This window comes from Engystomops pustulosus, chromosome 5 (genome assembly GCF_040894005.1).
Source record: "Engystomops pustulosus chromosome 5, aEngPut4.maternal, whole genome shotgun sequence".
In the NCBI taxonomy this organism is placed as follows: Eukaryota; Metazoa; Chordata; class Amphibia; order Anura; family Leptodactylidae; genus Engystomops; species Engystomops pustulosus.
The window spans coordinates 137,260,057-137,274,717 of record NC_092415.1 but is presented as its reverse complement, the minus strand read 5'-3'; the positions used below and the strand labels follow the sequence as shown (position 1 = coordinate 137,274,717).

The 14,661-nt window shown below is 38.1% G+C and overlaps 1 protein-coding gene across 1 annotated transcript in view; it reads left to right on the top strand.

The window, feature by feature from the left end:
- PKD1L1 (polycystin 1 like 1, transient receptor potential channel interacting) overlaps positions 1-14,661 on the top strand; it is a 315,437-nt gene that overhangs the window by 119,763 nt on the left and 181,013 nt on the right. Inside the window, exons 22-26 of the mRNA XM_072153131.1 lie at positions 4,127-4,287; positions 9,120-9,464; positions 9,905-9,997; positions 11,550-11,615; positions 11,691-11,852. Coding sequence (XP_072009232.1) covers positions 4,127-4,287; positions 9,120-9,464; positions 9,905-9,997; positions 11,550-11,615; positions 11,691-11,852 — 827 coding nt within the window. The remainder of the gene's footprint in view (positions 1-4,126; positions 4,288-9,119; positions 9,465-9,904; positions 9,998-11,549; positions 11,616-11,690; positions 11,853-14,661) is intronic.

Genomic DNA, 14,661 nt, shown 5'->3' with positions numbered 1-14,661 from the left:
GGATACCAACCCCAAAATGGTAACTCTGAATAAAGCATCTCATCCCGGAAAAAAAATGCCATCACATGGCCCCAGTAACACAAAAGCTAAAATTTTACAGCCTACAAAAGGGGCCAATGAGGAAACTGAAATCCTTGCAGCTGCAGGGTACTCCTTCCCTTCTGAGCCTCGCTGTACCCCTATAAAACAAGAAAAAAACAACATGTTGGGGATCTCTGTACTTGGGAGAAATTATAGAACAAATTGTATGGTCGGTTTTCTCTTTTTATCTTTTGGAAATGTGTAAATTTTAGGGCTAAATGAAGATATAACTGGCACAATTCAAAATTTCACCTCCATTTTGATTCAATTACCATGAAGATCTCGATGGGTTAACAACAATGGGTTGATTATATAGGGGGTTTTGATGCTAAATATGTAAAATTTCATTCAAAACTGTATTTATCCCCAAAATGGTAAATTCAGAAAATCCAGAAAATCGATAATCGATAAGCCACGTGACATCAAAATAAATTATCCAGACATCTCAAAAATTATGAAAATGTAAAGTAGACAAATGGGAAATGTTATTCAGCAATATATTTAGGTGGTAAATCTATCTGCCTGAAAACACAATGATTTCGAATTTCGAAAATGGCAAATTTTTCAAAAAATTAATCATTTTTTCTTTTTTTTTTTGTAAATAAATGCAAAACTTATCAGCCAAAATTTACCACTAAAATGAAGTACAACATGTGGGGAAAAAACATTCTCATAATTGTTTAGATAAGTAACAGTGCTCAAAAGTTATAACCATATAAAACGACGCATGTCAGAATCCAAAAAATTTGGCTGAGCCTTGAGCTGCAAAATGGCTGTGTCCTTAAGGGGTTAAACTTGCAGAAGCTGTTCTACTCTATGTACAAATAGACCCTGGCAGTAACAGACTGTGCAGTAGGTGATTTTCAGTGGTAAGAGATGTGTGCAAATAAATTAACATATACAGTGGCTCTAAGTCATTTACTTACCCCTGCCGCAAACCGACATAATCGTATGTCAGCATGTGGCAAGGGGTGTATGGAGAGGGCTCCTGGGCTAAGCCCCCTCCATACATACCAGCATTTTGAAGCAAACACTACCATTAACACCCACAAAAATTGTCATATACTTCTATAGTGTAGTAAGGCGGTATATGGCAGGATCAATCACATAAAAATAAGAAAAATGGGAAAGTTAAAATCATTTCCCTTTCCCAAGAACAGATATAAAAATAACAGTAAAATTCATAAACGTGTCAGATATCAGTGCTTCCCAAATGTCTATTATTTTATTCCTAGTGGTGAACCCTGTAACGGAAAATTTCCAAAACGCCATTTTTTGGCATTTGCAGCTCATAAAAATTCAAATAGAAAAACGATAAAATGGTCTTAAAGTCCCACAAATGGCATCAATGTAAATATCATCACCTCCCACAAAAAGTGTCACCTTTACACAGCTTCATCCGCCAAAGTTTTTGCAGCCAGATTTCAGTCCCCGTTGATGCCTATGGAGCACGCTCATGGTGCCGTTGGTACATATTGGCTCAGATTAATTCTGGCATAGATTGCACATAAATACATGCACCCTGATACAAGTAATAGGGGGCACATATAAAATTTCCCCCTAAATAGATTAAATACATCGCTCCTGAAATCATAGAACACCATGAAAAAGGAAAACAAAGTGCAAAATGTACGAAACATAAAACAAAAAATCTTGTGCACTCAGTTTGTATTTTTAATGTAGACAATTACCCAGTTATACATCTTAGACCTTGACCGAAATGACTGATTTATTAATTGGTGGATTCTTGGCAACATTGTGATTATTTGTAAATATTGCAAAGGACATCTATTATTTTAATACAGCCGGTCCCCTACTTAAAAACACTCGACTTGCATACGACCCCTAGTTACAAACGGACCTCTGGATACTGGTAATTTATTGTACTTTAGTCCTAGGCTACAATGATCAGCTATAACAGTTATCACATGTGTCTGTAATGAAGCTTTAGTGTTAATATTGATTCTTATGACAACCCAACATTTTAATAATCCAGTTGTCACAGAGACCAAAAAAGTTCTGTCTGGGATTACAATGATAAAATATACAGTTCCAACTTGCATACAAATTCAACTTAAGAACAAACCTACAGACCCTATCTTGTATGTATCCCAGGGACTGCCTTTATTTTCAAATGTTAGAATACACAATGCACACACAATACATTGAAAATCACAGAAACCATAGAGATACACCCATATATAACATATTGGGGGCTTTTGCACTAATTACCCATCTGTCTTTCTATGTCCTATTTACTGTGCGATGCTGCCTTATTAATGTCATCTAGTTTGTACCCAATAATGCAAAGTGACTTATTGCAATCTTAATGCTGGAGTTTACTCCATTTTTAATATTTTAAATGCTTGTTTTTTTTGTTTTTTTTTTTTTTGTTTTTTTTGAGTAAACAGTATCATCAAAATCTCTCTCTGCTAAGTTTTAAGGATTGTGTTCTGTTTGAATACCCTTGTATTGCGTCTTTTTTTACTTTGGAAACAATTACAACTGGTGTTGATTGAAAATGTTCACTAAAATATACATCTATAAATTATGTATGGAGAATTTCTTTGGGCATCTTGGATAGGCCAACTTGACACATCTAGAATTTTTTGTATATATTATTATTCTATTAATAGCTTATATATTCAGCTTAGACAGACAAGCCAAACCTTAAGCACTAGACTTTTCTTATTTTTTGATCAAGCATCCAGGCACTATTAAACAGTGTCTTTAACATACTGTCCTGGAAACGTAAACATGATTTCTATGAGCCATAGCATGCTATGATTTAAGGAAATGTACAATGAGACCATGTACTATCATAAGTGAATCTGATGGTAGATACCTCCTGCCTGCCTCTGCCCTAATCTTAATTAAAGGGAATCTGTCACCACATTTTCACATGTACAGCTAGTGACAGGTTACTTTAGAGCCCTAATAACTAACTGATACCCTTATTTTACCTAAAAATAGTTTTGCTTACATCCACATAAATCACCATTTCTTCTTTTACCTGGCATCAGAGGAGGTGTGTTCTGCTTACATGGCCCCTCCCATCTACTCATCCTCATGCCTTCTGCCTCCTTACTATTTAGCAGTTCATGTCATGTGACCAGTGTGACATCATTGTAAATCCTTTAGACTCTTAAAAAAGTGTACCCTATGCACATATATGACCATATGAAGTCACAGCAGCCTCCATGGACTTCTACTCCTCTCCGTCCTCCATGGAGGATGCTGTAATTTTATGTGATCCCATACATGTAGTACAGTTTGTTATTGTAAAAAAGTTAAAGGACCTGCAATGATGTCTGATCATATCACATGAATGTAACACAAGACACCGTGTAAAAAAATGTACACAATATTTCATATAAAAGCTTTATATGTTTGTAGTTGAATATTAGCAGACAGTCCCTAAATACAAGGAGGCAGAGCAGTCATTCAAAGAGACACAGAGGTGTCAGTCAAAAAAATGAGGCATGGTTCAGAGAGAAGAGTCAAACCACTAGACCAGTCAGGAAAGCTAATTTGCATTTCAGGAAAAACCACTGTAATTAAGGTACAGTAGCTCAGTGGCAGCTAATTTTAGGTAGTATGTGGAGTAGTTGTAACCCTTTATCAGCAGTAGCCTTAGCACCCAGTACCTGACCAAGCTAGTACACGTTCCAGTAGCCTCTGCAGTTAATTTACATATTACTAAAATAAAGTTTTTTTCAACAAGTTAGGTTCCATGATTATAAAATTACAGATTAGGGCTGAGGCAGGTAGGCGGAATCTATTTCTGATAGTAGATTCGTCCTGGTAGATTCCTGTTAAGACAGGGGGAAAGCCTAAAACTAAATATTTTTTTAAAAAATGATCTTCCTAGTCACAGAGTTACCTTTTAGTCACCCACGTGAAAATCCTTCTCCCATACGTATTTAGCTGTTACAGTGTGATGCAAGGAAATATAAAACATATTAATATAAATATATATAAATTTTAAATTAATGACGCTTACAGTACACATATAAACTTATTACCTTTTGTATTTTTGTTGTAGGACTGTTCAAGTGATGTGTAATGAATGTAAAGGGCTTTCAATTAATTGGAACCAAAAATTTTCAGTGCAGGCTGTGTGCCCCAACTGTAGTGACACAGATAATATAACATATGATTGGAAACTATACTGGATTAATGCAACAGAAGCAAATACACCAGAGGGTATGATTGTGCTTTCAGTTCCTAATTGTTTTCTAAAGTGGTATGGTGGTCATTGTTGTCACCACAGCTGGATTAAGGATGGTGGGGGCTCCTGGGCTCAAACTTGTGGGGGGCCTTCCCCAAAATTTTTTGCAATTTTTTGGTGAAGAATCAACAAGTGGGGCACAATTGTGAAGTGGAACAAAATTTATTACATAGATATTTAAAACATTTGTAAAAAATAAAACACTAAAAAAGTTCGGCATACAATATTATTCGGCCCCTTTACTTTCAGAACTGCAAACTCACTGCAGAAATTCAGTGAGGATCTTTAAATGATCCAATGTTGTCCTAAATGACTGATGATGATAAATATAATACACCTGGTGTAATCAAGTGTCCAGATATACACCTGCTCTGTGTTAGTATCAGGGTTCTGTTTAACCCCTTAATGACCGCCGTATCGGCTTTTTACGGCGGTCATTAAGGGTACTACTTCTGACGCGTGCGCCTTTCTACGACGGCGCGTCAGAAGAAGATTTCGGGACACCAGGTCTCGCTGTTGCTGGTGTCGGGCTGTGATCTTACAGCCCAGACCCGGCACTAACACCCGGAAACGGAAAAACTCAGATCCCATAATCTCCCCAGTTACACATGAAATGCAAATAAAGTATATAAAACACAAAAACACGTACATATTTGGTATCACCGCGTCCGTATCAATCTGTACAATAAATCTAAATCAATATTGAACCCACTCGGTGAATGACGTAAAAAAAAACTCGAAAAACTTCCCGTAATATACAATTTTTCCTCAAACACCATCACAAAAAATGTTCTACAAAGTGATCAAAAAAAGTTACATTCCCTAATATGATACAACTGAAAAGAACAACTCTTTTTGCAAAAAATAAGCCCTCAACCAGGTCTGACAACAGAAAAATACAGAAGTTATGGCCCTAGAAAGTTGTCAATAGTAAAAACAATGCGATATTCCCCAATATTGGTTTTGCTCAGGAAAATTGAGCAAAGATAAGAAAAACTATATAAATGAGGTATCACCATAATCGTAGTAAACCAGAAAATAAAGATAAAATATTATTTTTGTTTTACAGTGAGCGGGGGAAAAAAATGTTAAAAATCCAAAATAAAAATTGATGATTTTGTTTGTGTCCCCCTTGAAATAGTTAATAAAATCTCATGAATAAGCTATAGACCCCCAAAATGAATTATCTATACATTGTATCTGATCCAAAAAATAAGCCCTCATATGTTCGCATTACCAAAAAAATAAAAATGTATAGGTTGTACAATGTGACAATACAAATCTGCTGTACATGGCGCTGCTTTCATTCTATGCCCCGCCGTGCGCCCATACAGCAGATTACAACCACATATGGGGTATCAGTACACTCGGGAGGAATTGGGCATCAAACGTTGCAGTGCATTTCATCATTTAATTTATTCTGAAACTGACAGTTTGGCCTAAACGAATATATTTTCCAAAAAAATTCCATAGTTTCTAAATCGCAGGTCCATATTGTTTTAACCCATGTGAAACACTTAAAGGGTTAATGAACTCAATAGAAGTTGTTTTACATACGTTTAGGCGTGAACTTTTTATAGTGGGGTAATTTATGGGGATTTACTATTATTTTGGACTTTCAAAGTCACTTGAGAGCTGAGTTGTCCTTCAAAATATAAGTTTTGGCAATTTTCATGAAAATGAGAAAAATCGCACCTAAAGTTCTGCACCTCATAACATACTAGAAAAGTGAGATGACGCATAAAATATCATCTCAACATAAAGCCGACATTCCATAAATGTTAATTATCAAGCTTTTTGGGTAGTTTTACTTCCTGTCTGGAAAGCAGAACATTTCAAACTTGGAAAATAAAGAATTTTTACAAACTTTTGCCAAATTTTCACTTTTTTTCAGAACGAATCGCAAAACTTATCACTTACATTGTACTTCATGTTAGTTATAAAGTTTATCACGAGAAAACATTCTCAAAATCACCGGGATATGTTAAAGCGTTCCGAAGTTATAACCAATTATCGTGAGACATGTCAGATTTGAAAAATCGAGTCTGGTCATTGAGCTGAAAACAGAGAGCATCATGAAGAAAAAAAAAACACACCAGGCTGGTCCATGATACTGCTGTGGAGAAGATTACAGTCAGATTTGGATATGAAAAGAATTCACAAACATTAAACATCCTAAGGAACACTGTCAAGTGATCATTTAGAAATGGAAGGAGCATCAGACCACTGCAAATCTACCAAGAACCATCCCTCCGTCTAAAGTTCCATCTCAAACAAGGATAAGACTGATCACAGATGCAAGAAGTGGCAAGAAGCTATTTCTCAAAGATATCCATAAAAAGTCTTGTTTAAAGTTCGCCACAAGCCACCTGGGAGACACCAAACATGTGGAACAAGATGCTTGGGTCAGATGAAACCAAAGTCAAACTTTTTGGCCACTATGCCAAACGATATGTTGGGGGTAAGAGCAACGCAGCTCATCACCCTGAACACACCATCGTCACTGTCAAACATGGTGGTAGCAGAACCCTGCTTTGGGTCTGCTTTTCTTCAGAAGGAACAGGGAAGATGGTTTAAACTGATGGGAACTTGGATGGAGCCAAATACTGGACCATTCCAGTGGAAGAAAACCTGCTGGAGTCTGCAAAAGACCTGAGACTGGGACGGAGATTTATCTTCCAACAAGACAATGATCCCAAACATAAAGCAATATCTACAATCTAAATGTATTGAGTTGTTAGAATGGCCAAGTCAAAGTCCAGACCTGAATCCAATCGAGCATCTGTGGAAGAGCTGAAAACTGCTGTTCACAAATGCTCTCCATCCAACATCATTGAGCTTCAGCTATTTTCCAAGGAAGAATGGGCAAGAATTTCAGTCTTCTCATCTGCAAAACCAATAGAGACATACCCCAAGCGACTTGCAGCTGTAATAACAGCACAAGGTGGCGCTACAAGGTATTAACTTAATGGACCGAATAATATTGCTCGCCCCACTTTTCAGTTTATTTTTTTTTTTTTTACAAAAGTTTAAAACATCTAATACATTTTGTACCACTTCACAATTGTGTCCAACTTGTTGGTTCTCAACCAAAAAATTACAATTTTATATATTTGCTTTAAGCCTGAAATGTGGCAAAAGGTAGAACATTTCAAGGTGGCTGAATACTTTTGCAAGGCACCTTATATACAGCACCCCCCTCTCCAAGAATTTATAGATTATACACAGCCCCTACAACCCACTCTGAGAATTACATAGATATATACAGCCATCCCCAGAATACATTGATACATACACAGCAGGGCCTCCTGTACAAAAAATGCACCAACCTCCTATTTCCGGATGACACAGGCTTTGCAGTGTGTGATGTCACTGCACCGCCTGCACCCGGATGTCCTGTGCACTCTGCGTCTATGGCAGCGCAGGGAACATATTGTTCCCTGTTCTATCATAAACAGAAGTCTATCAGCCAACTTGCGGTTGCAAATATTGTCGGCCCAGGGGGAGTCCACACCCCTCATCCACCCTATAATCCTGCCCGGCCCTGGTGGATTCATTATATGTCTGGGAAGTCCCCCTAATGCATAGATTTGTAGAAGTAGCAGAGCAGGTAAGTCTTTTGCAACCTATTATCCTTACTCTGCCAAAACTTGAAGCTTTACTAGTATCCGGAGGGCACTGAGATGGAGTGATGCAGGAATGCAGTGAGAATACAGTTTAGGATCAACCCTTTTTTTAAAAAATAAATAAAAAATAACTGGTTTGGGACAACTAGTGTGGGGACCCCTCATATCTGGGATCCCAAGCACTTTCATGGATTGCATTTTGGGATAATCTCCCTTTTGTTGGCTCTCCCTTCAAGTCTAACAAAGCAAATTTGAAAAATTTGAAAAAAACACAGGGGCAAATTAATCAGGCTGAGTCTGATTTTCCCACAAACAAAAGTAAGGCCTTATCCACAAAAACTAGGCACCACACTTGGCCATTTCCGTCAGCTCCATAAAGATTAATGGAGCAGAACGGTCATGCATGGCCATCTTCTCCATTAGTCTGATGGAGGTACGTGGGAACCATCAGACCCCTAGTTTTTGTGATCTGTAGGGGTCTCAGCACTGAGTCTCCCACTGCTCAGCAAGTTAGGCCTTATCCCGTTGATGGGGCCTCACTTTTGTTCATGGGAAAACCCTTCAAGATGAAAATGGCGCTCTTGTTTGCTGACTACAGGTTTACTGTCACCTGCTCTGCTTAGGGAAATGACTCTGTTAAACTGGGGAAAATAGTCTCTTACCGATAATAGACCAATACCAACTGGATGGTGTTGAGCCCGTTAATAAACACCTATGCCTGTGATGTAACTGATACACTGGTCCCTATTGGACATTTCTCGCCAGGAGAGGGAGGGTTTCCGGGATGCATATGCTGGTATTTTCTTATACTAGTCATGTTTTGTTTGACAGTGTTGATGTAAAATCTGTTCAAATAATTCTTAATAAAATATATATATTTTTTTGTTTTAAAAAAACAAACTGAGTTGAGTGCCACTTTTATTTAGATGTATCCTGGGTGCACCAAAGAGCATGAAAATTGGCTCTAAAGTAAGTAAACGGAGGTAGTATTAAGTATAACGTTGAAGATGCATTATAGTTGGCATTCAACATGAGCCACTGTCAGAATTTTTATGTAGCTCACCTAGTTGTAAATTAACTAAATGCAATTAACACACATCTACTGGACTAGCTTTGTGTTATCTGTATATATTTGTATTATTCACCTCATATGCAGTGAAAATAAAATATTTTTTTTACAGTTCCATTTTGTCGATTGAAAGAAAGCATAGGAGCTCCAAGTGCAATTAAGGAAAATGTTTTCTATAATGGAACTTCTATGACGGTCCCTAGTGTACAGATTACATCGACTACAACGTACCCTGCATCAGTTTATGCAAAAAAGCAAGTTACAGAACATTTGTTTGAGTCTAATGACTTAAAAAAAAATAGAAATGGAAATGAAAGTGAACACATGGCACCAATAAATGATTTGTACACAGAGTTAACTGAATCAAGTATGGATCTCCTAGATGAAGTGTCGACGGGCAGTAGAGATGCCATGAGACATGGTTTAATGATTGATAGGTCGGATCTAGATTACAAAGGTAATTTTCCTAAATTGTTGTTTGAAAATTCTATGATATTTCTTTAAAATGTTCACTTAAAAACTAAGTATTAAGATCCCCAGCGTGAGGGTTTCTCTTTCCAGAGGTTCTCTGCTATATCTATAAGAGGAAATACTGCAACAGATAGGCCCTTTCACACAAGCCGTGAAGAGTTTTAGAAGAGTTCCTTAAAACAATAATTTTTTCATTTATTTTAACATGGTATCTACTTTTCCACCTTTTTATTAAACTGATCAAAATTATCCATTTAATGTGACTCCCTTTAAAGCATAGGAACACTGTACTTTAGAGTTTTTCTGTGTCCATGCAAACCCAGACAATTCAGTATATTAGTCCATTAAAGGTAATTTGTAAATTATTATGCAATTGCTATTTTATGCTTTAATGTTACTTAATAAACACTTTATGCTAAATACTAGAGCTACATACATATGAAATAAGTGGCTTCATAAGTGGAGATGGAGAAGGAGGAAGACTCCTACCAAATGCCACCAAAGGTCAAACACATGAAGGTGAGTAAGAGATCATTTGCCTGAATACATGTGGAAGAAATGCATTTCATCATCATTTTTTTTTCTATGAGGAGGTTTTCATACTTTACTGTTTGTTTGGTAGAGGTTTGGAAAACATTTTTATACAGTCTTTTAATTGGATTAAAAATAAAAATTCCTGGTACATCAACTTTTGAGTTATGTCTGCAAACTGCAGCAAAACAGTAGGTTTTTGTTATTTTTTATTTTTTTTTTTTACAGACTGTTAGAAACATTAACAGAAATATCGGCCTGTATTTTACAAAAATGTTCCCTCCCCCTATACTTGAATGAAATACCTATTTTGGAATAGAAGGTCCTGTATCATGGGTTTTGGGTAAATGCTTTACTTTGATTTGCCTTATCAAATCCTGAAGTTTTAAGAATAGTTTCCTCTCTGGTCTATTGTTTAAGAAAGAGGAAACTTTATTAACTGCCAGCCTGGAGCCTTTACGATAGTATAAAACTATTACTATTGCCTGTGTTCAACAGCAATGGTGCATTTTTGTAGCCTGTGATTAGATGGACCCTTTAATGTACCATTTGAATGCAGTAAATACAACATGTGCAACTGTTTTTTTGCCACATGTGAAATTAATTTTGCCTACCAAGTAAATTGCAGAGAATATTAAATGGTGACTATAGAAAGTAACATTTGTTCACAAGCTCTGTAAACAGATAAAGTAAAAAAGAATTATGGCCCTTTATAAAAAACCTGATTCCAGGCCGTTTAAGAACCGTGTGGCTTACAAAGATTGGAGTAAGTGTAATGAAGTCTGCAGAAGTTTTAAGGGAGTCCAATACCTACTATTGATTTGATGTAGTATGAAGCATACATGCTTAGAATGCTGTAGCCACACTGATGCAGGATCATATCTTAGTTAATCCCTGAGCTGAGTGGTTTTGCTGCAAAAAAACAATTGTAACATTCAGGACCTCAGGAAAGCTGAGTCAGGCTGGCTGCCTACATAAACATATTACACACGGAGCTTTTCATTAGACATGAAGGTTGGTCAAGCATGACTAATCAACCTGAGGTGGAACACTCACATACAGCAGCTGGGGAATGGTGCATCAATGAATTATTCTGCCTTCAGGCACAACCCAGGGATTACATCCTCCTGTGCAGCAGTAAATAACTAATGTGCTAGGAGAAGCGCTGAACCAGCCACCAAAGTGAAACGGCTTTATTATCATAATTTTATAATTGTTTTATCAGCAAAACCACTTAGCACAGGGTTTAGCTAAGATATGATCATGCATCAGTGTAGCTATAGCATTCTCAAGGTATGTTTGCTTCACAATGCATCAAATCAAAGGGTAGATTTCCTTTTAAGGGAATGTTTGTTGATTGGATTAGTGATCAGGGGGTGGCATATGTACAGAGTCCATTGGCCAGACTGGTGCTCATTTGGTACTTCTTACGAATAGGAATGCCTTATAATTCACATGCCATTATAGGGGTGATGGTACTTTCCGATATTATGTCTCCTTTTTTTTTCATTTTCAATTAAATGAGGTTTTCATTTAACAGATTTTGAAATGCATATCTATGGTGATATTGTGGAAGGTGCTGGAGGTTCTGGAACAAGGACAGAAGGTAATTTAACAGTTTCTTATATTTCTAAACAATTTAAGGCAATATGGAAACTAATTATTTTGTTTCTTTTTCAAGGTGAAATTGATTTTACATATAGCTTTACAGATGAATATACTGCTGCAAATTCTGGCGATAACTTTGTGGATCTGTCAGTTACAACACCAAATGTTTTACCAATGGTTTACTGGTTAAAACTCCCAATTAATCGTGACATATTTAGTAGTTACACTACTTCAGGTATGGTGTGTTGGCTACTTGAAATGTTAATCTTGGATCTATTTACATTTTACTGTTTTGCTTGTTTGCCAAAGGCTTCAATCACATTTCCATTTTTAAAAGAAGTTATGTATGTGCTCTCCGTAGAAAGTACACAATCACACTGATTTCTGGATGTGTGTTGTGAAAAAAAATTACCACAGACGTGAGCCACTTGTGTGATGTGTATTCATTTGAAAACAATATCTTCTATGTCCCTATAGTTGTATAGGGAGTTGTAATCTTGGAAGTTATCCTTTTTTTTTTTACACATCAAATGGAAATGCCTGCAGATCCTTCTATTTGGACATTGTTCAAGGATTGCTAAAGTCCGATTTTTTTTTTTTCCCTCCTTAAAATGATTATTCAACATTTAGGTGGTAAAATTCACCAGACTGCTCCTCCTTTTCTTAGTGGGATCTATATATAACTGTATAAAAGAGCTTAGGAGAATGGAATCCTTGAAAACCCTCTTGGCTCTCCATTTATGTCAGCATTGCTATGTGTGCATCTTTTTAGAGAACACTAAATTACTTGCAAAAATAAATTGGGCCCCATTTGTCAAAACCTGTTCTTGTTCTCATGGCAACCAATCAGACCTTGGCTTTCATTTTATAAACCACTTTTGGAAAATGAAAGCTGAGCCCTGATTGGTTTCTATGGTTAACTATAAGAGTTTTGCACTCGATTTTGATAAATCCCCCCCACCATGTTTAGGGTGAATAAGGCCGATATAGACAGGAGGGACGACCCCCATTTATCCTGGATATGGAGGATTAACGCAGTTAACATGGTAGTGCTACCTAAGCTCCAAATTAGTTTTACTCACTACCCCACCAGATCCAGATGTGGTATCTTAGGTCCCTGCTTTGTGCAATATTGTGCAAGCAGCCCTGCTTTACTGATATATGTCCGGGAAGGTCATCCTCTTTGGGTCTCTTCAGAATCTGATATTCTCTATTGAATTTTTAACTCTCAGCTCATTTTTGCCTTAAGGACACAGCCCTATTTTTCAAATCTGCCATGTCTTACAAGGTAATTTAAGAGGCCTAATTTTACTTATGCCATCCTGGAAATGTATTTGTATATTTTCCTAGAATTCCCTAGTGGAGCATCCATGTCTGTAAGTCTCCACACAACTACAAGGTGGCCTTAATTGGCAGTCTCTGTAAAGAGAACTTTCTTCCCGAACCATGTGTCACTATATGCAATTATAATTAGAGATGGGCGAATTTGTTGAAATTTGGTTTGACTAGATTCGCCAAATTTTTTGAAAAAAAATATCATGCGACCCGAATCGAATTATGATGAATCCTGTTAAAAAAACAGGTATTTGCTGGGTGCAGAGAGCCTGTAGAGTGTTTTAGAACATTGTGCCATGCTCAAATATGCATAGGGGGCGTGGTTTGGTCTTCAAACAATGCTGTGTTTTAGTATGACACGCACATGACAGCCAACGCTCTTAGAATTCCTTCACTCTTAAATTCCATGGGAACTTGCAGAGGCCAACTTCACCAAATAAGTGAAGCCTGAATGCAGCCTGACAAGGTAACGTCTGTGCCAGATTGAAAGGACTGCGCTGAGGGCCAAGATCCCACTAAAACATCAAAGAGTGCACTCTTTTTACACTGACATCAGATGATTATGACAAAAGAGTGGAGAGGGTGTCGGCAGTAATTTTGCATTGAAGTCACTGATCATTTTGCCCTTCATTTCTTCCGTCAGTGTCCGCTTTCAATCGGTCAATAATCCATCAGTATTTCTAAAGCCAAAAACAAACAGGAGTGGATCCAAAACAGAGATGACCAGTAAATGGGATATTTGCATGTCCTCTGTGTTCTGTATCCACTTCTGCTTTTGGCTATCAGTCCTGAGGCTTTTCATTCCTTCTGACAGATGAAATGAAGGGGAAAACGAAACATAGTGGCAACGTCAAATAGTGGTGGAGGGTGAAAACAGCATTATGAAAATCACAGACAGTTGGCAGCAGTGTGGAGATGGCAGAAACCTGGTAGGCCACAGAGTTGCACAATGACAGATTGTGGAGGTGGCAGACAATTCCATTCCCTGGTAAAGATGCTGAGAGGCAGATGGAGCAACTGGCATTGGTGTGTTGAAATCCTGGCTGATCCAAGCCTGATTCATCTTGACAAAGGTCAGTCTCTCCACGTTACGGGTGGACAAGCGGGTTCTCCTTGGGGTTACGGTGGCTCCCGCTGCACTGCACACCCGCTCTGATGCCACACTACTGGCCGGGCAGGACAGCTCATGTACTGCAAGCTCTGCAAGTTGCGGCCTCGCATCAAGTTTGGCTGCCCATTAGTCCAGGGGATCCTCCAAGTAGGCCACCACCTGCTGGTGCAGGGTCTGCGCCCTGTCCTGCTGCTGCTCTTGGTGGCTTCCCTCCTCACTAGGTGGGTGAAGGAAGTTTCTCATTAAGGACTCCAGACTTAAGCTGCTGCTGATGGAGCTGCTACTGCTCCTACCCCCCCCCCCCAGGCGGAGAGCCAAAAATCATCCCTGTGCCGGATGTTGACTATTCGGCTGTCACTAGTTAGGCAAAGCAGCATGCTCTGGGCCATCTGCTCAAGTGACTCTTGGGGACTCCCGGCCTCCATCTCCACTGTATACTGCCACGGTGCTTCTAGGTCATCTGTCTCGTCTTCTACCTCCTCTGGATGCTTCTGCTCCTCCTCCTTTGTCACCTGAGTGGACAAACCACTGATTTCACTAGACTCTGCTTGTGCTCCAATGTCATCCTCCTCCAGTTCAGCTCCCACCGGACTCATGT